Consider the following 23,928-nt stretch of genomic DNA (forward strand, 5'->3'; position numbering starts at 1 on the left):
CTGGCAACTTTACTGAATTCAATTATTCTAAGAGTTTTCTGATGGAGTCTTTAGGGCTTTCTATATATATCATGTATCAAAAGCATAATATCATTTCTATATTTTAAAGCATCTGGTTATTTTAGGAAGAAATGGAGACTTTAATGTCTAGAGATACTAATCTGTGAAAGCTGGGATTTGACTGAAGCACATGAAACTGAAGTCTTTAATACATGTTGAAATGAGCACTAGTCTCATTCAGCACCTCGTCAAAAAAACTAGAAGTCCACATTATACACTTCTGAAATCCACTGATATTGTTTTCTACACATAACCTCTTTACTAGGTTTTTTTTCATTTTTTTAAAGTAGTCTACTTAAAAATTATATCTACAGGGAAACTGCATCTTAGCATGTGGTTGTTTCAATCTTAAAACCCTCATGAATGTTTTCAAGAAAATTGCCATCCTGGACAACTCCACTAACCTTCCCACTTTGCAGGAATCCTGAATCCTAAACTAGTAGAATTGGCAATAAAAGAGAAAGAGCTATACTGTAAATCTGCTATTTGTGCTTCAGGGCCCCTAAAATCACACTAACTAACTTTTTTCATCTTTTTTAAAAACTACATATTTAAAACTAGAATCTCAACCTGATTTCTCCAAGACTCATCATTCTTGAACTTAAAACTGGAGCACAGACACAGGAAAGTTATTTAATTCCATCATCATATATTTAACACCTATATCTTGCAGTATATTGTGGAAATTCAAAGAAAACTAGCAGGAATCTGGCCTCTGAGAGCTTACAGCCTAATAAGAAAGTAAGATGTGTAAATAAATTTGCAGTCACACGGGGCACAATGTTATAGTGGAGGTCACTCACAGGAAATGGCAGTAGCAGGAGGACATGGTCCCTGGAACTCCGTTTGCGGGGTTGAGAAAATGATTTTAAAAGCTAAGGTACAGGGACTTCCCTGGTGTCACAGTGGTTGAGAATCTGCCTGCCAATGCAGGGAACACGGGTTTGAGCCCTGGTCAGGGAAGATCCCACATGCTGCGGAGCAACTAAACCCGTGCGCCACAACTATTGAGCCTGCGCTCTAGAGCCCTCGAGCCACAACTACTGAAGCCCACGCACCCAGAGCCCAAGCTCTGCAACAAGAGAAGCCACCGCAATTAGAAGCCCGCGCACTGCCCCCGCTCGCGGCAGCTAGAGAAAATCCGCGCACAGCAACTAAGACCCAACAATGAAGACCCAATGCAGCCAAAAATAAATAAATAAATTTTTCCAAAAAAAGCTAACGTACAAGTGTAAGTTTTAGAATCACACTTTACAAATTGGCTTATTATTTTAAAATGATATTTCTATAAACTAATTGAGAGAACTGATTCAGATTAAAGCAACAAATTTTGTATGGAGCTTCCATTATGAGCAAGATTATGCACTAGATACAAAGGGTTACAAAGTTTGATAAGATGGTTTCTGACCTAGAGGAGTAATAAGTTATTTATACCAATATCTCTATAGTACGACATATTTAAAATCCTGTAAGAATATAGAAAGCATATGAATAGCCACTAACCCAGCAAGGAATTTCATTATAATTATGATGATATAACAATTATATATAATTATATAATACTTACATAATATATAAGTATTATAATTATTAGTACAATAATTATCAGATTAGGGCATTTATTTATTTATTTATTTATTTATTTATTTATTTATTTATTTATTTATTTATTTTGCGGTACGCAGGCCTCTCACTGTTGTGGCCTCTCCCCGTTGCGGAGCACAGGCTCCGGATGCGCAGGCTCAGCGGCCATGGCTCACAGGCCTAAACGCTCCGCGGCATGTGGGATCTTTCAGGACCGGGGCACGAACCCGTGTCCCCTGCATCGGCAGGCGGACTCTCAACCACTGCGCCACCAGGGAAGCCCTAGGGCATTTATTAATAACATTATTTTAAGTATTCAGTAGAATTAATGCTCTGAAAGTATTGATATTAGGTTTGTGGAGTTGGGTCTCCATGTTTGCTTGAAGCAAGTTCTGCTCATTTAAACCTAAAAGCGCTTTTTGTTCTTACTATCACCTGAGCTACTTCTGCACCAATTACTAACTATTCAAATTCTGGGAACAGTAGATACAGACATTGCTGGAGAACTATGTATACAGTCGACAGAAACAGCCTCATCATATAAGTGTGCTTATAACTTTTTTTATCCCAGATACTTATTCTAGGTTTAAGATTTCTCCAAGTACCAAAATTTATCAGCCCCCCGTAAAGAGAATATGCCATAGAGAAGATACTCAAAATGAAAATAATTTTTATTAACTTTTTTGCATTTAAGCCGACCCCAACTTGTGAAATTTAAAACTTACCATATCAGCAGTGCCAATATAAACTTCATAACCCTAAAATTAGTTTCTAAATAGTGCAGAAATGTGTTAATATGCACAATTTGCGAAATTTGTAAACGAACAAGTGAACAGAAAATGAATTTCACAATCAGGGTCAATGTGCACATAGATTAGGCAATGAAACATTCTGGAGCACCATTTTATAACTGTTCCAAATGAGACTATGGAGACCCATAGCCTATAAAACAACAAAATCCAAACAAAAAACACCATTAAGATAGCTGTGAATGCCTTTAAATAATAAGGGTTTAATTATATAAAAGTATTAAATAAACCCAGTATTTTATTATTACGTACATTGTTAAGATTCTTTAAATTTTTGCAAGCTGATTTTAACTGAACTATCTGCAAAATTTAGCTTAGCTAGTCATTTAAATTTCTTTCCAGAAATGCCTATCACTTACCCCTAATAATAAAAGCAAAAATATGCTAGTTATTCACTGAAAGTCCTTTTGGAAACAAATGTGTCAGGTCTTATTCAATAACTGTATAAAACATTTTGGCACTTCGAAAAGTAATACTTAGGATTATTATACAGCATGGTGATTTATTCACAATTTGTTCTTTATATGGATTTTTTCTCCCAACTATACCTTCGGTTTATACCCTACTTTTCCGTTATCTCACAGCACAAAATGCTCCCTAAATGACAGTTGATAAATTAGTTATCAGTATTGTTTTAAAATAAATTTATTTTTCTTTCATTATGGAATGCTCTTCTTCTTTAGAGAGCTACCTTGAGGATTTTATTTTTCATTTAGCTTTATGAACGTCCTCACATAAGAAAATTAAGCCCTATTGTTTTTATAAATGGTCACCCAGCATCACTTCTGAATTATTTTCTTGTGCATTAAGGAATAACCCAGATAGCAGTACTAAATGGCATAGTCATGACTTGCCTTGGTATTTTAGAAAATACTGGCCACCAACGAATACTGTAACTTGGCAGATATCTACCTGCTCATCTCAGACAATAAGTTTGAAATTGCACAAGTAACAATACACATCATTACAGCTAATTGGTTCCAAAACTTTGAAACTCTCACGGTGAATGACATTATATGCTACATTTTTTTAACCTACACACTACCATAAAAAATTAAGTATGAGAAGTTTTTATAAATAAATCTATCTATACATAGATTTATTTCAATATTAAATATATTTTACATTATCTGAGCTTTTGCTGCAAAGATGCAAGACAGGGCCAAAACTAGGTTGGGACAAGTGAGGCACTTATCTCAGGCTCAAAATTTTAGAAGGTACCAAATAATTCAGTAATTAAAATATTTCATTTTTTAACATAATATTTTTAAAATAAAAATTAGGACAAAAAATATCAAAAATTGAAATAAAGATTGAAAGAGATATACATTATCATGTTGGTAGACTATCATCTATTTGACAAGGTGAAAATAATAAGTAGGGAAGGAGAGAATCTTGCTGTTTTCCTCTTTGATTAAGGAAAGAAAACGGCTCTCAACTTGATATCTCCAGCTCACAGCATCATTAGATTAGCAATATTTGAGTCAAAATGATAATTTTAGTGGCTAAAAACCATTGCTTCCTATCACCTATACTTACTGTATATGACAAGTGTCATTATCTTAACTATGACTCTGCTTAAAATATTATACCACCTGCAAAGCTGAATGGAAGTTGACAAAGAAATAATCCATAATTTCAATTTGCTATGTTCGTGGCATATTTCCATAATCCAGTCTTAAGTTGCTTGCTTTACATTCTATTATGTAAACACAGCATGCTCTCAGCCACACAGGAGATTCTCTTTTAGTATTTTAAAATTGGGCGATTTTCATAGACTATAAGAAAAAAAGGAATAGATCATTGTATGGATATTTCCTTTTAGGTTTACATAACACAGGAATAATTAATTTCATTTCTTTACTGACACACTTGATTTCATTCTATATAGTTCTATATAGAAATATCGCCAAGTTTCTTTGCTCCCCTACGTAGCAAAACTCCTTGAGAGCTGAATATACTCCATGTCATTGCCTCAGATTTCTCCCTTCCCATTCCCTCTCTTTTTAGACTCTTTATTACAAAATAACTTCAGATTTATAGAAAATTTGCAAAAACGGAGCAAAGAACATTCATATACCCTTTACCCAGATGCACCAATTATTGTATTTTGCCCAATTTGCCTTGCTGCTACTTTCTTCGTAACCACTTGAGAGTTTGTTGTACACAGCATGCCCCTTTATCCCTAAATATTTCAGCATGTATTTTCTAAGAACAAGGGATTCTTTCATGTAACCACAGTTCAGCTATGCAATTCAAGACATTTATAGATAGGATATTATTATCTCATACACAAGTCCATATCCAAATTTTACAAATTGTCCTAATAATGTCATTTATGGAAATTTTTTTCTGATCCAGGATCCGGTCTGGAGCCGTGCATTGCATTTAGCGCACTATATCTGGTATCCATTATTATGAAACAATACCTGAGGTTCTCTTTGCCTTTTATGACATTGACTTTTTTTTAAGAGTACAGGCCGAGTGTTCACTTATAGAGTATGCTTCAGCTTGGGTTTTTCTAATGTTTTCTCTTTTGGGGGATGGGATGTGCATTTGGGGCAGGAACACTGAATAGGTGATGTTGTGTCCTCAGTGAATTACATCAGGAAGAGTAAGATGCCAGCTTTTCCTATGACCGGTGATGTTAACTTTGAATAGTTAGTGAAGGTGGTGCCCCCTCTATATTTGTCCATTTTTTCTTTTCCGATTAATAAGTTATCTGTGAAGAGATACTTTGATGCTATGTAATTATCCTGTTGCTTTTTAAGCTTTCACTTAACAATTTTATTGTCCATTAATGATCTTGGCCTGAATCAGTTATTACTATAAAGGTTGCAAAATGGTAACTAACTCTTATTATTTCTTCTACCTTATTGGTCAGCACTCATTGCAAGGAAGAGCTTTCCCTTATTTATTTACTCGCTTGCTTACTAACGGTATGGACTGCTGGAGTCTTCTTTCAGTCGATGGTTTATAATCCACTCTTCTATTATCCATGCTGAGTTTCAGCTTTTCCCGTATTTGTTCAGAGGGACCCCCTTCACATTGTCTCCTCTGTCATTTTTCTATGAGCCCACCATTTTTTGAGCTCTCCCTTATTTTCTGGCATTACGAGAAGTTACAGTTCATCTTGATTCTGCCTGCCCGAGTCCTAGACTTGGCCATTTCACCAAGGTTATCTGGTTCATTTTAGTGATAACTTGTACTTAAATAACAAAATTTGAGTGCTAGATGTGCCTGTAGCTACTGGGTGTTGTTGCTTCTAAACATACAAATAACATGTGGTCTTTTCAGGGCATAGTTCAATGAATTTTGACAGATGTATACACCCATGGTCAATTCTCAGTCTTCATTATACTTGATCTATTAGCAGCATTTGAAACTGAGGATCAAATATTGCCTCCTTGCAATATTGTCTTCACTAGGCCTCCAGGAAATGATACTCTTGGTTTTCGTCCATCTCCGCAGGATAACTTCTTCTCAATCTCCTTTGGTTCTCTCTACTCTTCTCCACATCCTTTTAAGTTGAAGTACTCCAGAACTCAGATTCTGATGCTTTTCTCATCTGTAGTTACACTCCCTCCCTAGGTTAATCTCATCTGACAACTCCCAAATTTGTATCTCAAACCCAGTCTTCTCCCTCAAGCCCTGGATTTTTATATCCACTTACTTCTACTTGACATCTTCACCTGAATCTCCAATTGACATCCAAATGCAACATGTACAAAACTGAAATCCACCCACAGCTGCTCCACCTGTAGGCTTCCCCATCTCAGGTGATGGTAGCTCCATTCCCCCAGTTATTTAGGCCAAAAACTTGAAGGAACTCAAAGTATATTCAGAATCCCTCCACTTCTACTCTCCACTGTTCCCCCCATGATCTAACCGGCCGTCATTTCTTGCCTGGATTATTCCAATAGCTTCATAACAGATCTCACTGCATCAAAGCTTGCTGCTACAATCTCTTCTCAACACAGAAACCACAGTGACCCTTTTTAAATGTTAAGTGTTTCCATATTACTCTTCCTCTCAAAACTTTGTGGTGGTTTCACATTTCACTGACAGTAGAGCCCAAGCCATCACAATAGCTTTCAGGGCATAATTCTCACACACACACCCATTTTGCTCTATGACCACATCTCTTACTCCTTCCTCTTCCTTTCCTCCCCATCCACACTGAACTGCTGCTCACCCCACATGCCAGCCAACCAAGCATGTTCCCACTCTAGGGTTATTCGAGCTGGTCCCTCTGTAAGGAAGGCATTTCCCCAGATATCTGCTCGGCCAGCTCCTTCATCTCCTTCAATTTTGATCAAATCGTAGCCTCTAATGAGGCCAACCCTGACTACGCTAACACAGAACCCTGGATCCCTCATTCCCTGTGTTTCTTCCTTCACCCTTTCACATACCAGCTTCTAATACATTTTTATACATTACTTCTTTTTTGTTGTTTATTGTTTATTGTCTATCTCTCTATGTTAGAACGCAAGCTTTTGAGGACAGGGATCTGTGTTTTGCTCACTGGAGGATCTAGGGATCTCACCAAGCATCTAGAACAGTGCCTGTTCCTTAGTAGCACTCAAAACTTTTTTTTTTTTTTTTTTTTTTTTTTTTGCGGTACGCGGGCCTCTCACTGCTGTGGCCTCTCCCGTTGTGGAGCACAGGCTCCGGACGCGCAGCCTCAGTAGCCATGGCTCACGGGCCCAGCCGCTCCGCGGCATGTGGGATCTTCCCGGACCGGGACACGAACCCGTGTCCCCTGCATCGGCAGGCGGACTCTCAACCACTGTGCCACAAGGGAAGCCCAAAACTTTTTTTTTTTTTTTTTGGCCATGCCAAGCAGCTTGCAGGATCTTAGTTCCCCGACCAGGGTTTGAACCCGGGCCCCAGCAGTGAAAGTGCCGAGTCCTAACCACTGGACCATCAGGGAATTCCCTCAAAACATTTTTTTTTTTTTTTTTTTTTTTGGCTACGTTGGGTCTTCCTTGCTGTGCACGGGCTTTCTCTAGTTGCAGCGAGCGGGGGCTAGTCTTCGTTGTCATGCACGGGCTTCTCATTGCGGTGGCTTCTCTTATTGCGGAGCATGGGCTCTAGGCACGCGGGCTTCAGTAGTTGTGGCTCAGGGGCTCTAGAACACAGGCTCAGTAGTTGTGGCGCACGGGCTTAGTTGCTCTGTGGCCTGTGGGATCTTCCTGGACCAGAGATCAAACCCGTGTCCCCTGCATTGGCAGGCAGATTCTTAACCACTGCACCACCAGGGAAGTCCCCCCTCAAAACATTTTTTTTAATGAATGAACCACTTTATCCTGTACCTTAACTTGATAAACAAATAGAAATGAGTGAGAAGCCATCAGTAGAATTGAGTCTATATATGCCATTTTTAATATTGATGTAAGCCTAAGCACCTAACTTCAGTTTACGCCTCTTATCTCCTTATGTTTTTGTTTACATCTCCCCACACATGAAATCTAGAACCATTTTAAAAATAAAAAGAATTTTAATCAGGTGGCATTTTCAGAAAGTAGTAGGTGTTGTCTGCCCTGAATTAAGTCCTTGCGTGCATAATTAATCCAAGTAACAAACTGAGTTTGGTCACTCCCTGCCCTTGGGGAGTGCCACATTGCTAAGGAGACCCTTGCCCATTGATTCCTGGGCTTCTAATATCCACCGTGATTTTGAGTTCTATAAAGGAAAAGGGGACATGGGAGGAGGCACGAGAGAACCCAAAATTTCTTTGTATATGAACTGTACGTTTTCCTACTAGGACTGTTCAGTTGACTCCAGATCTGAAATTGGCAGCAGACGTCACTTATGTGGCTGAGTGATTCAGAGAATTTCAGCTGAGATGAGACGTACCTTGACAGACATTCAAATAATGTGCTTGGGGTATTTCTGGACAATCAACAGTCAAGTTTTAAAAGGCACATGTGACAGGAGTATTAAAATATCTGTACTGACAGGATCAGATTTTTATGGCCACCAGTAAAAGAGAATATACTCCATCAAGAAATAAGCACCCACTCTGCCTCATGTCATGGCAATCTAGGTCACTCTTGCGCTGAGATTTTTAATTCCTTTACCGCTGATGGTCCTGGGACATTAGGAAACATCTCCTCATGTCTAAGCTAGTGTATTCTCAGCTCTTCTAATTCAGGTGAAGGATTTCATCAGACTAGAGAGAGGATAGGATGAGAACGTGTTCTAAATTTTGGAACCTCAGCTCCAGTATAGCAGGAAAAACAGCATAACTGTTCCTTAAATGCATGCAGAAGGATGTGAATTCACTCACTAAGTTTACCAGCGTCATTAATAAGAAAATGAAGTTTTTAATTCATGTATTTCATGTCTTCCAAAATCAGTCAGAAATATCTCATTTTAATGAATGTAACATATACGAAATACCATTTTTTCTAGAAAAATTGCAAATGCAGAGTTAAATGGTCTGTATTAAGAAAGCACTGGAGAGCATCTCTTGGATTTCTCTCCTTTATTTTGTAGTTTTACATAGTGGAGAAAAATGGGGCTTTTTAAATATATAACTTCTGAATTTGATTACTTTCCACAGATACAACACACTCAGGGGAAATTGGCACCAAAAAGAAGGTGAAAAGACTGTTAAGCTTTCAAAGATACTTCCATGCATCAAGGCTGCTTCGTGGAATTATACCGCAAGCGCCGCTCCACCTGCTGGATGAAGACTACCTTGGACAAGCAAGGGTGAGCTAGTTACCCCTCTGTCGCCTCATACCAGGCCAGTGGCTGAGAGCATGTGCCCCCCTCTACTCCCCATCCCTCCCACCCCCACCCCCCAATAGCACCTAGGTTTGAGTCTTTACTTCTGTCACTGAAGAGCTCTGTGCCTCTGGACAGTTATTCAACACATCTGGACTTTTTCCTTAAATATAAAGTGAAGTAATAGAAACGCTCACCTCATAGGGGTGGTACAAGGATTAAACAAGGCAAAGCATGTTTGCATGCTTAATATACTCATGCCTAGCACATGCTAGCTATTTTGATTTTTATAAATGTGCAAAACACATTTGCACAACACTAAATAAAATGAAGTTTTGGACTGGCCGATTACCAGTGAAGGAATAAATTTTTTAACCCGTTGAATTATCTCACCATAATAGCTACCCTGAAATTAACCCAGTAATTACCAACTCTTAATTCCACTTTAGGCTATCAATACAGTGCACTGTCTTTTTTATAATTTTTAATTTATTCAAAAAAATTTTACTAATTTGACAACTATTTTTGCAATGCATTGATCCAACAGAGGGTAGAAATCTAATGTGTGACAATCTAAAAAAAGTTCAAAGGTTATCATCTCTAGCCCAAACTCCCAAAGGAATTTAAATTTCAGGAATAAACCACCTCAGTTTAAACAGAAGTCAAAGGTAATATCTTATAGTTCCTATGATAAGGAATATTATGCTGTCTATATGCAATTAAGAAATACATTCTAATGGTATATACTATTAAGAAATAAGCAGCAAGTAATGTTAGAAGAACTAATTCCCCACATTAGGTCTACAAAAAGAAAGCAAATATCACTCCTTCTAACAGCCCAAGGTCTGAGATTGAGTGAATGGTTGGTTGGTTGGTTGTTTCATTTGGTGAGAGGAGGAGAAAGCAAGGCTAAGCTCCCAGTGCTGCAGCATGCATGACAGAGCACTCTCTGTGGGGACCTCTCAAGAAGGACAACGGTGAGATGTAGAAAGAACAACAGACCAGAGGTCAGGATCAGAGGTCAAATTTTGGCTCCGCCTTTAGAATTGTGTGACTTTTGGATAAAAACTCACTCAAACTAGACTTCACCAAAAACCTACTATCCCTTCATTTTTCTGATGCTGTTCTGAAGGCCTTTGTGTGCCATCATGAGGCCGTTGGATTTTTATCAAAAGACACAGGGAGGCCATTCAAGGGCAGGTAGAGGAGAGTGAGCTGGTCCTTACGGGAAGCAGGGCCTGTGAGAGGAGAGGAAAGCAGTCACAGGAGCTACAGTGAGGATAGAATCAGCAACTGCAACTTTGTGTCTGAGAGTTAACACCATCTAATTCCAATCAGGGGGTATTATTAAAAAGAAAAATAGCACAGTAAGTCTACATTGAACAGTAGGTCTTTAAAGTACCCAATATTTTCAATTGCCCACACTTCAGTTTCCTGTCTGTTACAGGGGTTAATTTCACATTTCGTCCACATTGAGCAGAGTAGTGTGCTCATCAGTCATCTAGGTTTCTTTTTTTTTAAGTTCACTGTAAACCTCCTCCCGTAAGTGCATAGTAGTTTGTGATGTAGAGACTTAACGGAACTACAATTTTAAAAGGTATCTATCGTGTGCTTACTATGTACTCGCACCGCTCTAAGCACTTTTACATGTTTTACCTTATATAATCTTCACAACAACCCTCTGAAGCAATAGTATTATCAGCTACATTTTTCAAATTAGGAAACCGAGGTACAGAGAGTTAAGGAACTTGCCCAAGGTATCACAGCCAGTAAGTGGATGTGGCGGTCTGATTCCGGAGCCTGTCCCTTTAACACTGTTGTTATTAGGCTGCAGAGTAAGATTTGTCTTACTACAAACCAGTTGTACATAGATAGTAGTATGCTATTTTCAACTGTTTAATTGTTTAATTCACGATGTCTCAAAGTAAATATTTGAGTCTCCGATATGATTCATGAGAGTGCTGGCTTTTGTTTGTCTTTTCAGCATATGCTCTCCAAAGTGGGAATGTGGGATTTTGACATTTTCTTGTTTGATCGCTTGACAAATGGTAAGTCACCCAAAAGAATTCTCACTAAAGTACACACCATTAAAGTGGGATTAATTTTGTGAAAAACAAAATATATTTTTAAACACTGTTGTTCTTTTTTCTTTCTTTTCCCACATTCATAAATCTACAGCCACTCAAGAAGGACCAGGGCAAGGGAAAATTAGTTCAAATGAAGAAGAAGGGTTGAATTTGGACCTCAAATCTTAAGACAGTTTCCTTCTGGTCTTGCTGTTTCCAAAGCAATTTAGAAACCACAGATTAGATTCCTTCCTTGCAGAATACTTTGGCCACATGCAAAAGGAAGGAGTTTGTTGTGAGTCAATGAAAACTAGAAACATAAAAACACATCTGATCAGTCCTGACTCTTACCGGGCCAATGGTTTTGCACTTTTATTAAGTGAGTGAGTCTGCCCCATTGCAGGTATTGTTCAGATATGTTTGGCATCATGAGAAGAAAACAACTCCTGAGGATAGAGTGTAAACACTTAGGCTGCAGCTGAAGGGAAAAGTAGACCTTCTTATTGTTTCCACTTTTTAAATTTTTGTGCCTATAGAGGCTTCCCTTAAGAAAACAACAAAATCCTATAATATTTTCATCTGCCCATTAAATGAATGCTGATAATAGGGAGCCAATGAAAGACGTCACGTTTAATGCTGACCGTCACATGTCCTATCATCTACAGGCTTGTGTTTTAGGTCATTACAGATGGTTTTCTCACCATTCTGTTTCTTGACAAACAACACACAGTGGAGAGAGATACGGCCTAAGACCATGAAACTGAGCTTTACACTGTGGAAAGATAACTAGACCATATAGAGCTGTATCTCATAATCTTGCATTTCGCTTTGCTCAAATCAGTTGAGAGATGGGGACCAGTATATGAAATTAACCATGAACAAAAGAATTTGTTCAATGGTATTTGTTAAAAAGAGAGTATAATCACGACTCTCATAAAGATATGAAGTGATCACATCAATGATTTTATTAAACTCAATTAATTAGAGATCCAGTAAAATGTTACAGCTAGTTCAAAGGAATATTCAAAGAGCCATACATATAAAAGCAGAAAGAAATGCCAAAATGAATTTGTAAATAGGTGAGAAACTGGGAGGGGGAAATCAATTGTATTTCCACCTCACTAATTTCATTTGCATGTATACAGCCAAGAATCATCTGCAATAATATCAGTTATCTACAACTTTGATTGTTGTGAAATAGCTCAAAGATGATGAAAGCTACAGAAACACATAGAACCAGGTACCCTGGAAGAGTGTGCTTGGGCAACACCTAGTTTTCCAATTAAGACAGCCAGTCATCTTCTTGGTACATTTCAAAGTCTTTCATAAACTTTATAATGCTTTTAATATTTAAAATCCTATCTCTAATGAACAGTATTTCTTGAATGCTTACAAGTTATTGTAGCTTCAATTTTGCACCTCTGCTGGCTTGAGTTATAAAATATCTCACAGTCAAATTTCATCTTCGGTGATTTTCCAAAAGAAGAATAGGCACTGTGGTGGCTTAGATACCCCTGTAAATGTAAGAGTCAATTGGAAGCAACTTAAGACACATTTCAAGTGACCATTAAACTATGTCTTTAAAAAAGTAACCATACAAACACACACACGTGTATGTGTCCCCCTGCAGTAGGCAGACTCCTTTTAACTCTTAATGTTTTCATTGCCTTTAGTATAGGGAGAAGGTCTGAGTTAATTTTACTTGTACAATAAGAGAAAATATGGGACCAGAACATAGTAATAATATCTTTATACTTGAATAATTTTAAATCTAAAGGGGAAAAGAAATGATCCTATCAGAGAACTTTCATTACAGAAACTTTGGATCCTATTGCTAGTCTTGATATTTTAATGGTGATGAAAATGGATTAAAACAGGTGGCTGTTCCCCTATAGGAAACAGCCTGGTAACACTGCTGTGCCACCTCTTCAACGCCCATGGGCTCATTCACCACTTCAAGTTAGATATGGTGACCTTACACAGGTTTTTAGGTAAGTCCTTTTATCCTTATTTCTACCCCCTTGCCCCTGAAAAATGGCAGTCTACAATATTCTTTAACATAAATTGGCAAGAGCCATAGCCTGGTAGATGAAGACCTCATATTAGTCTTAAATTATCTCATCTTAATTTTAAAATAAGTTTACTTATTTAAATCACTGGAAAAAATGCTTACCTGATTAGTTATGTTTAAAAGAGATAAAGGCTATGTAAAGACAACCTTCAAGAGCAAATAACTGTCACAGAAGTTACTGATCTGCTCACGGATGAACAAAATCCCAGAAAATATTCCTCAAATAATGCCACTCTGGATATGAGTTGTTGAAATATTCAACAGGCGTTTTTTTAATGATAAGAACTACCATGTGTGTAGCACCCACTGTATGCAGGGGGCTTTTGGTATGTTATTTTGAACAACAGCTTCAACAACCCTGCAAGTTGGCCATTATCACCATTTGGCCCATAAGTAAGGAGAAGTACAAAGAGGTTTTGTAACTTGCTCAAGGTCAACAACATATAATTGGCAGAGCTGCAGTCCAAGCCCAGGTCTGTCTGATTTGAAAGCCTACCGTCTTCCCACTCAACTCCACCATCTCTCCTCATCAAGAAGCAGCCCCAGATCTCATTTGACTTCATGCATCTTCTTATTTATCTTCCAGTGAATTATCCAGGGCACATTTTTAGTCACCAAATGACTTTCCTCTGCCTCGTAGTGTGTTCCTGGCTTCTTTGACTTGGCACATGGCAGTGCTTTGCATTTGGAAGCTGACTTGACGCATCAAGGATAAAATAATGGTGATGGTGGTAACAAGAGTAGCAGCAACCACCAGGCTTATGTAGTGTTTACATGTGCTGGAAAGTCTTCTAAGAACCTGCATATATTAACACATCTAATCCTTACAGCACCTCTTTGAGATCAGAGCTGTTGTTATCCCTATTTTATAGAGAAGGAAAGGGAGGAAACTTTCGGTTAAGTAACTTGCCCAATACAGATAAGTAATAGTGCCAGGGTTCATATAATAGTCAAATAAACCTGCTGATTAAAAGGTACATGTGGCACAACAGAAATACTGGAAACAAGCCAGAGCATGGCTCATTCCAGAAACACAGATAACCTCAAGCTAATTGTGTTCAGATTGATTGAGCAAAGTAATGGCCATGAATAGAGCCAAATAATCTTGATTTGTCTAAAAGAGGGAGAGCACAGATACTTTGGACGTGTGTATGCACCCAGAGTACATGGGGAAAAGGCAAAGATTCAATGACAGAAATAACACTGGAATCCAGAGCCAGAGTCATAGCTGGGCTGAGAGAACAAAGCCACACTTGAAAGCCAGGACATTCTATACACACTGAATATATTGCATCCTAGACATTGCCTTAGTTATTAGCTGAAGCAGGCAAGTAGCTTCTGTAAATAGCAAATTCAAATTGCCTTCCTTGTGTCTCTATTTGGTTCCAAGAACACTCCGGTCCCTAGATTGGAAGGGCAAGAAAGATGATCATTTAATCTGAATAAGATAGAAATAAATCCAAGGATTCCTCAGCTGGATCTATGAATTTCTGCCTGAAGAATCCCCAGATTTGCTTTGGTCAGTATTTGTTACTTAAGTGATAAAGCAACCTTTGGATGAGAGTAGGTCTCTTTAAAAGGAAACCTCTTTTATTGGCACATTATTCTTAAATGGCAGCAAACTTAAATAATTAAACTATAGTGTGAAATAAAGTTGCCCTTTTCCTACATATTTATTTTTCCAATGAATGAGAGCCTTCATGAATGCCAGAGAGGGGTGATTTATGAAGGTGGTGAGGAATCCCAAGGGCCTCACAAATCCTTTTAGCCTTTCTTCCCTCTTCCCTCCCCCTCCTTCTCCACTGAAATCAACCCAGTAGAACTGCCAAGCTGGCAAATCGTGTCCATTTCTAAAGCATCCCCAGGCTGCACACTTTGGAGACACTGTTATTTTTAAGCAAAAGGGACCCTCAATAAGTCTGAGCTAGTATGTCCTTTGTGTTTAGCTGATTGAGTTATCTGTTTACCTCCTAGTCATGGTTCAAGAAGATTACCACAGCCAAAACCCTTATCACAATGCTGTTCACGCAGCCGACGTCACCCAGGCCATGCACTGCTACCTAAAGGAGCCAAAGGTAAGGCAAGACCCGCTGCCTCCTCGGCCATCTGGAAATGCCATGTAAACTACCTGCCGGGTCCCAGATCACCTGACATATCAGAGCGACTGGGTTATGGGCCAATTTATAGCATGAATACATATTGCTTCTATTAAGGTTTCAGCATCAGCTCTGAAAACTGTATAATAGTCATGAAAGAGGATGTAAGTTTTCAGAGGTTCTGTTTCATAATTTATATATTTTCAAGGCTGCATTAGGATGAAAACAACCCTCTCTATGACAATCTACGTCCTAGATGTCTTCAACCATCACAAAAGTTAGCTGCTTTTGCCTTGAACCTTTGCCACAAACAGTACCAGAACTGAACTTTTCTAGGAAGTCTCCCACCTCGTGGTTTTTGATCAACAAATAGAATTAAAACTCCTCAAGACTCAGCTGCATTTCCTACTGAGGCGACTAGGCATCCTGATTCAGGCCCAAGAGAAATTGTGAGCATCAAAAACCTCTTTAAAAATATGCCTAGATGCAAAATACTAATCCAAAATTTAAAACATTATAGTAATGCTCGTTACTTAAAACCCAGGCATTTCTTAGCCATATAAAACCTAGCTGTTAAAACATACAGGATGAGGTTTTTTTTAGGGTTATCCAACCCTGGACATCCAAGGAAAATGATATCTCAGTCCAAGACTCTGTTTAGTTCAATCAGTTTTAACATCAACCACTAAATATACAGATGCCAGATAGGCATTCCCAAGACAAAACTGGGTATGCCTCATCCTTATAAAATATCCCAAAGACATTAAAGGTTTTGTTATTTAATCCCTAAGTAATTTGAAAATTGCATAGATTGCACAGTTGTGTATTTAAAGCTAACACTAGATTCCCATTTTCCTGCTTGTTTTCCTAGCTAGCCAAAAAAAAAAAGACAGATTCTCACACATTTCCCCACTTTATTTATTACACATTGAAGAAATATGCAAATTTTGCAATTCAGCCCACTGTGGATTTCATATTCGAAGAAGTGGCAGTGATATATTGGATGGTTGAAATACACAAGGGATTTTTTCCATCGCTTTGGCTTCAGCTTTTTCCTTCACTTACAGCTTTCCTAGGAGCAAGGCTGATTTTAGACTCTGCCTTCTCCCCGCCCACTATAGAGCAGTGTTGCCAACAGGTAATACTACTACAACAACAAAACAAGACAGTAGCAGCAGGAAGGGGAGGCCACCTGGATGAGCTACACAATTTGAGTTGCTTAATTCCTTTCCTCACAGCCCTTTCTTTATTCCTGCAATTCCATGGTTTTATTACCTTATTGACAGCTTCAGAAGGTTAAGGTCTGGATGAAAGGCCTGAACGATACTATGATGATTCATTCAGTGCGATTTAGCCAAAACAAATGCTAACCTATTTTTGGAAACACACCAGTCAATCTCCCCTTTCAATTCTTTAACAGCTCGCCAGCTCCCTCACACCTCTGGACATCATGCTTGGACTGCTGGCTGCCGCAGCCCACGATGTTGACCATCCAGGGGTAAACCAGCCATTTTTGATCAAAACAAACCACCACCTTGCCAACCTGTATCAGGTAAGGGAGCCAACATGATACAATATGGTTAACTGCTTTAGGCCCAGTGCTGTAGCCTGAATCTCACCCTTGGAGATAGCCTTCATTCAGGGTCAGCCTCAATGATGACCACAGCCAAAGAGCATGGGTTTGAAATAGGTTCAGAGTGTCCCCCAGGGAAGATTAAATTGGTTTACAAGGATATCCAAGGAATTCAATTTGCTCTGAAGCAGGTTTGAAATTGTTCTAAGTCAAACAGGATTCCTGAGTCTACTGTCTCATGGTCTGAGACTATCTGTCTCCATAGGAACCATCTAATATATAATGGCCAGTTGAAGCCAGTCCTCGTAGAACTTCTATAAATGATACTACCAGGTGCAATCCTAATTCAGATTTACGTCTCTAGGGCCATTTCTTTTTTAATCATGTTTTTATTTTTTTATTGAAGCATAGTTGACTTACAATATTATGCTAGTCTCAGGTATACGATATAGTGATTCAAAGATTTTACAGATTATACTTCATTTATAGTTATTATAAAATATTGGCTATATTCTCCAGGGCCATTTCTGAACATTTTGGCCTCTGAGTCAGAGGTATGTTATCGAAGACAATAGGCGTACTTTGTTGTTATAAAATTGTTCAACAGCACGAGTAGATTGGCCCAAAGAACTCTTATCTATGATATTACTTCAGATATTATAACCCTATATCATAAATGAATTATTCCCAGAATTTTCAACATGGTTTGGGGGAGACCTTTGGTTGTCATTAACAAAATCATTGCATTCAAAGGAGTCATTGATCTCAATTTTAGTGCATCTTTTGAAAAAATTCAGTATGGGAAGAATTTCTAAAGGATTCCCGTAAAACAGTTGCGTTATACAAAACAGTGCAGCTTGAGGATAAAGTACAACTGAAACATGAAACAGAGCTTTTTTCCATCCAGTTGATTAGCTTTTGGTCCAGGTAGGAATTGTCATTCCAAGGTTTATGGATCCCCTGGGACATAATTCAGCACTCGGCTCTCTTGGTCTGTCAGCCAGCACCTGGAGCTGGGATAGAAATGACCATAAAGAGGGGACAGGGTGACATAATTTAGAAAAACTTTTGATGATGAGCTGAAAACTAAACAAATAAAATGAAAAGTAAACTTTCTAAACAGTCTCAGAAGCTAAATTTATTGCTTGGGGAAAACATTAAAAATTTGACCAGGGGAAAACAAATGAATGACTGAACTGAGAGCTCCCAAATAGATTTTCTATTCCTGTCATATTTTAATTCTGACTTTTCAAATATCTTTAATTAAATAAAGAAAATCAAGCAACAAGACTGGCTACTTGATCTACTTCCATATAATGTAAATGCTTACCTAATTCTAATTTCTTATCATCAAATAGATCACATCAATGGAGTTTAAGAGAGTATGTACTGCTACTGACTGATTTGTACATGAAAATAAGGATCATAAAGCTGTGCTTTGACGTGTAGTGTATATAAAACACGTAATGAATGCACATTTAGGCAGAAAGTCAGAAAGAAATATGCCAGATGTTAAAGATGTAAAAACCAAGAATGTAGAATTTCATTAACTACTCACTGCTAATTAACAAAAATTGATTCTCAAAAGAAAGATACTGCAATTACTTGTTCATATACTAAAAATGTTCTCAAATAAATGGATTCCTTAAACTTTTGAAGTACAGATAATTTTTGATAATATTTAATCTCTTTGTTAAAAATAAACATTCCTATACAACCAAATTCTGCAGCCTTTTCAACACAACATACAGTCTTGTATATTTTGAACTAGCAACTATTGATTGCATGCATCAGATGATATACTAGGATCTAGGAGTACAAAGATAAATAAAATATAATCCCAGCCCTTGGACACTGGTTCAAACTCAGATGCTCAATATGTGCAAAATCCAAGAAAACTTAATCCCAGTTTGAAAAAGTTTAGAGGAGTTAAAGCCAAAGATACGCATGGATATCTCTGTATACATACCTAGAAACAACTTTTTTTTAAAGCCTCTGAAGACAAAATTTCCCCATGCTGTTCTTTGTATCCAAAGATGTTACAACAATAAAGTGAGCTATTTTTTTTTTCTAGCAGTGAATTTATCCATCTGAATTGTCTGGCCTGATGCTCGATAGGAAAGAGAAGGATCCTCTTGATAATGACTAGACAGAAGCTGACATATAGGACTCAGAAACCACATTCAAGAGACTATCTTCATCAGTCCCCTGCTCAAATGGTCTTAGGTGCTCTTGGAGGCTAGAGATCCATGTCTCTAAGTTTTAGGAACAGTGTTGAGGGCAAACCACTATCACTTAATGTCATAAAGATACTTCCAATATCCTAGAGCTGGCTAGTATAAAAGATGAAATTTTATCAGCCAACTTGGGACTTTACATATTAAAGTAAAAATTGTTAAGAGGACTTAAAAATAATATGAGATTTTAATTTTGTCCAAAAATATATATATGATGGCTTTTACATTTGGCTATATACCGTTCTTATTAACTATATGAAGGAGCTCCAAAAAGATAAAGAAAATTCCCTTTAAAATTCAGTTCAATGAATTGTATAACTAACCTTTATTCAACACTTACTATGATTCAAACACTGGGCTAAGTGATTTTATCTATTATATTATTTAATCTTCACAATAGCCCAGTTAGGTGGGTACTGTCATCATACCTATTTTCCAGAAAGAGGAAAATTGTTATTAGGAAATCCAAGTGGGTTTTCCTGAAAATAAACAGCTAATTAATGGCAGAGGTGGAATTAGAACTCAAGACTTTTATCTCCAGAGCCACATGTGCCTAAGCACCACACATACTGCCTCTAAAATTCATACTGATCACCTGTGATGTGCAGGAAAGTACGAGCTCTCCTCCAGGTTCTCCTATCGCAGTGAGGGAGACAGGAGGGTTATAGACATGTATCAATAGCTTAAGGTGGGAGAGCCTTTGCTAAGTGCTCTACGGTAGTTAGCTACAAACAAAATGTGACGGGAAGACAGAGGCGAAAGAGAAATTGATTCTGCAGATGGTTTCTGGAAATAAAAAAAATTAAAACAAAAAACAAAAATCAACCTCATGGAGGGAGAGTAATATAAACTGGGCCTTGAAGTGTGAGTAACATTTTGAGTAGCAGGGCAGAGAGTGTGACACCAAAGGCAGCATAAACTGGTGTACTTTGGGGATGAAAACCCACAACTCCAGAGTAACTGCAAATGGACTGTTTCTGTGTCCTTGAGCTGAATATAGTCCTGTCATGAATGGCCCCTGCTCTCTGTTCAATGACTTGGGCATGTTATGATGAAGTGTATATTCTCCTTTTTGTAGACACTGTAGGTTAGCTGTACAGAATGTGATCTGGGTCAGAAAATCATTTCACATTGTCAGTGAAGAACTGGCATAACTCTTTAGGTTTTCAATTTCAAGAAAAAAAAATCGTGTTACATAAAGTATCAACTCAGCAAGATCATTAACAACACATGATACTTTAAAATCTTTGGCAATACAGCCTTTTAGCCTACCAAGGGCCTGTTGGTTGAGACATAAATAAGCTTTCAGGAAACTATATGCAGATTTTCAGACGACGTACCTTTACACATTTTTCTAGGGAGAGGATCCATGACTTATATTTTAAAATGAGTTATAGATCCAGAATATATTAAGAACTGTGATAATGAGTGAAAAAATATATATACACATCATATATATACATATATATTACACAATACATATACATATATTGTGTAATATGTGTGTGTGTATATATATACATATATATATATACAAAAACTGTACATGCACATGAACACACATTTGGTCGAGAATAGCCAAGAAGATGTGCCAGGAATTATGGGGCTTTGAGAACACCCTGTGCGTGACTTTGTACAATCCAGACTTACTATAAATGAGATAAAATGGAAGAGGGCTTCCTCTCCCTCCTTTTGTTGGCTGTGCTCTTTTAGTTCTAATAAATAAGAAGATCATTGCATAAGACCCAGCCCGTGCTTCTGCCCTGAGATAAAGAGAGGGCCAGGGCAGCTGGAGTGAAGGCCAAGTTAAAGGGCTCTCTCCCATTGTCCTCTGTCTGGGCCAGACTCACTAGCTGAACTGCCAACCCAAGTTCAACATGAAGACCATAAAGGCATTTCCACCTGGCACCACTCTCATCAGACTGGAAGCAGTCCAGGTGTCCGTGGTGGACTGAGTGTACCTAACAGGATGTGAGAGATACAGCTGAGAATTTTTCTGTCCCTCCACCCTCCAATCCTCCAACATGTGGGTTCAGCAGTTTTGCAAAGTAACCATTAAATCAGACATGATATTGCTTATTACAATTGCAAAAGGAATTGCTTTCAGTTCAATTTAAAATCTAGAATATGATACAAATGAACTTATTTACAAAACAGAAACAGACTCACAGACATAGAAAACAAACTTATGGTTACCAAAGAGGAACCGGGGGGAACGGATAAATTAGGAGTTTGGGATTAGCAGATACAAACTATTATATATAAAACAGATAAACAACAAGGACCTACTGTATAGCACAGGGAACTATATTCAATATCTTGTAATAAACCATATAAAAAAGTTAATTCCTTTTGATAGAGTCCAACTACATATTAACTAGTGACAGAACAACCTAATGAATAAAATAATAATTAGTTGTTCCATGAAACATTGTATTTATTACATTCTCTATTTGTCTTGCAGAAGTTTATAATCATTTTTCTTGGTCACTTATCACAAGCACTTAGAAGAGGCCAGCATTTTTAACCACTTTTTATTCTTAATGACTCTGCACCATAAATATGAAGTTAGAGCCAGAAGACATGTTCCTTCCATATGGTCCTATAACCTCTACTCAAACAAGCAATTGCAAAGATTATATGTAACCTCATGATTTCTGTCTCATGAAAGGTGTTTTTGGAAAGTGGAGTGAAAATTGTAAAAAGGAGGTTCAAATTTGAGTTTCTGTTTCACAAAGTTTCCACTGTTCACAGTGAGGTAGCTGGCATGTGGCACATCCATGGCCCTGATCCGAACACAGGCCCGCCCCGTGGACAGCAGTCAATGTTCGGGCTTCCTGTGAGAGCAGTGTCTTCAGCAGATGCAGATCAAACAAGAGAAAGACATCTTCCAACAGGCAGTAAACATGGCAGTGCTATAGTTTCTTCAAGGGCCAAGCTCTTGTTTAGGACTCAAGGAGCTTCTGTTCCTCTGAGACCTCCGGGGCTGGGGCCCTTGCAGCATTACCAAGGAGACCACTGCGCTTGTTAGGGAAGAACTCAGTGACTTCATTATCTTCTGGAGTCTTGCCTCCCGGTTTCGTGAGCAATTAAAAATGAAAACACAGACTATGTTCCTGTTGTTGTTTTTCTTCCTGCCTCCACTGGTTTAAAAGGTATAATTGACTCTGAGTCTTGTTGTACACCAGACTCAGTTTATCAACGTCATTCTAAGTATTTTAATCAAAGAAAGTGTCCAGTAAATAGAAAAAAACAACAACAGTTTAAAGCTGCTCTGTATGATAGCAAATCTGCTCTGCCAGATTCTCTTTGACAAAGAGACTCTCGGTTTAACTTGAAAACCTGTGTTGGTGGTTTATTAAATGCCAGATGTGTTGTTATTCTAGAACAAAGAGATTGTTTTTTTCTTAGGGTGGAAAATACTTGATTATTTCAGATAAAAGGGGAAATAAAGGTTTTGCAGTAGCGATGTGAAGAGTTTTATTTTGTTCAAAATAAATTCTGGTAGGTTTTGTTGCCACAAAGGTGGATGCTTACTCTCTCAACTTTACAGTGAAGATTATTCTTATTAATAAAACTACAGGTATGAAGAGTTTGTGACACTAGAACACATTCTCATTGGAATGATGTGAGATTGCTGAGCTGCTGCTTCTGAAAGTAGAGGGATGTTGTACCTACTGTGGGATTCCAAAACAGTGCTGGGATTTAAATGGCTATTAAAGCAATCTCATCTCATCCTATGTTCAGATCTCCATGAGCATTTCTGATGAGCATCTTCTTTTTTTCAATCTACCTTTTGCTGATATTGGTCTTTGAGCTGCTGTGAAAGCCAGTGAGTCTGTAGGAGCAGAGCCACCTCCCTCTTAAGAAAGACAAAGATAATTTGGCCATTGCCTATGAAATACCAGTACCTCCCAGCCTGCTCATGCCAGATCCTCCCCTAGAGCAGCAGGGCACCATCATCTTTCATCCTGTCATCTACACTCAGCCTTGCCTGTCTCCAACCCTTCCGCCACTGTGCAGCCAGAATGAGTTTCCTGAAACTCAACTGTGACACTTAGATGCCTGCTTAAAATCCCATTGCCCTCGGGGTTAAGTCCAAATACCTTAACCCAGTTTACAAGCCTCGTTATGATCTGACCCTCACTACGCTTTCCAGTTCCACTTCCCACCGTTACTCTCCCAGGCTCTATGCATCATCCAGTCTGAACCGCTCTCGGAATCCCAGAGCCGACATATGTGCCAAGTGCTGGCAGTACAGAAGATAAACAAAACAAATAGAAATCCCTGCTTTCTACTAGGGGAATCAGAAAATAAGTGAAATATGTAGTATGTTTGAAAGTGATCATTTCTAATGATTAAAAACTAAATAAAACAGGGAGGGAAGGTATAAAGTGTCCCTCACGCTCCAGGTCTTCACACACGTGCTCTTCTTCCTTCCGCCTGTTTTAATGAAATGTGACCATGGCAGTGCTATAGTTTCTGTACTGCCTGCATTCCCGGACTCCTCTCTAACTTACTCATCCTTTTGATCCCAACTTGGACAGATCTTCCTCCTGAAAGCCTTCTTTTTCTTTAAAAATCCATCTTCCATGCCCCTGCTATATGATTTCACAGCCCTCTCTTACTTCCCCTATCACGGCGTTTCTCTCTCTAAACTGCCATTTCCTGATTAGACGTCCATATCCCCCATCGCC

The 23,928-nt window shown here is 38.3% G+C and overlaps 2 protein-coding genes across 26 annotated transcripts in view; one reads left to right on the forward strand and one right to left on the reverse strand.

Moving 5' to 3' along the window:
• PDE7B (phosphodiesterase 7B) overlaps window positions 1-23,928 on the forward strand; it is a 475,975-nt gene that overhangs the window by 422,484 nt on the left and 29,563 nt on the right. For all 15 annotated transcript variants that reach the window (XR_012324855.1, XR_012324856.1, XR_012324857.1 and 12 more), the window contains 5 exons: window positions 9,022-9,173; window positions 11,173-11,236; window positions 13,150-13,245; window positions 15,300-15,400; window positions 16,842-16,973. Coding sequence is in view for 12 of the 15 variants with exons in the window: in XM_033867764.2 (XP_033723655.1) it covers window positions 9,022-9,173; window positions 11,173-11,236; window positions 13,150-13,245; window positions 15,300-15,400; window positions 16,842-16,973 (545 nt within the window). In the remaining 3 variants the exon portion in view is untranslated. The remainder of the gene's footprint in view (window positions 1-9,021; window positions 9,174-11,172; window positions 11,237-13,149; window positions 13,246-15,299; window positions 15,401-16,841; window positions 16,974-23,928) is intronic.
• Window positions 1-23,928, reverse strand: part of MTFR2 (mitochondrial fission regulator 2) — a 233,444-nt gene that overhangs the window by 130,166 nt on the left and 79,350 nt on the right. For 2 of the 11 annotated variants that reach the window (XM_073789639.1, XM_019951558.3), the window contains one exon: window positions 17,773-18,007. The exons of 8 other annotated variants lie outside the window; for them this stretch is intronic. In XM_073789639.1, coding sequence (XP_073645740.1) covers window positions 17,906-18,007 — 102 coding nt within the window. In that variant the 3' untranslated portion in view covers window positions 17,773-17,905. Of the gene's footprint in view, window positions 1-12,221; window positions 12,769-17,772; window positions 18,008-23,928 lie in introns of those variants that run through there. One more of the 11 variants, XM_073789640.1, reaches the window with a different exon arrangement.

This window comes from Tursiops truncatus, chromosome 12 (assembly GCF_011762595.2).
Source record: "Tursiops truncatus isolate mTurTru1 chromosome 12, mTurTru1.mat.Y, whole genome shotgun sequence".
Lineage (NCBI taxonomy): Eukaryota > Metazoa > Chordata > Mammalia > Artiodactyla > Delphinidae > Tursiops > Tursiops truncatus.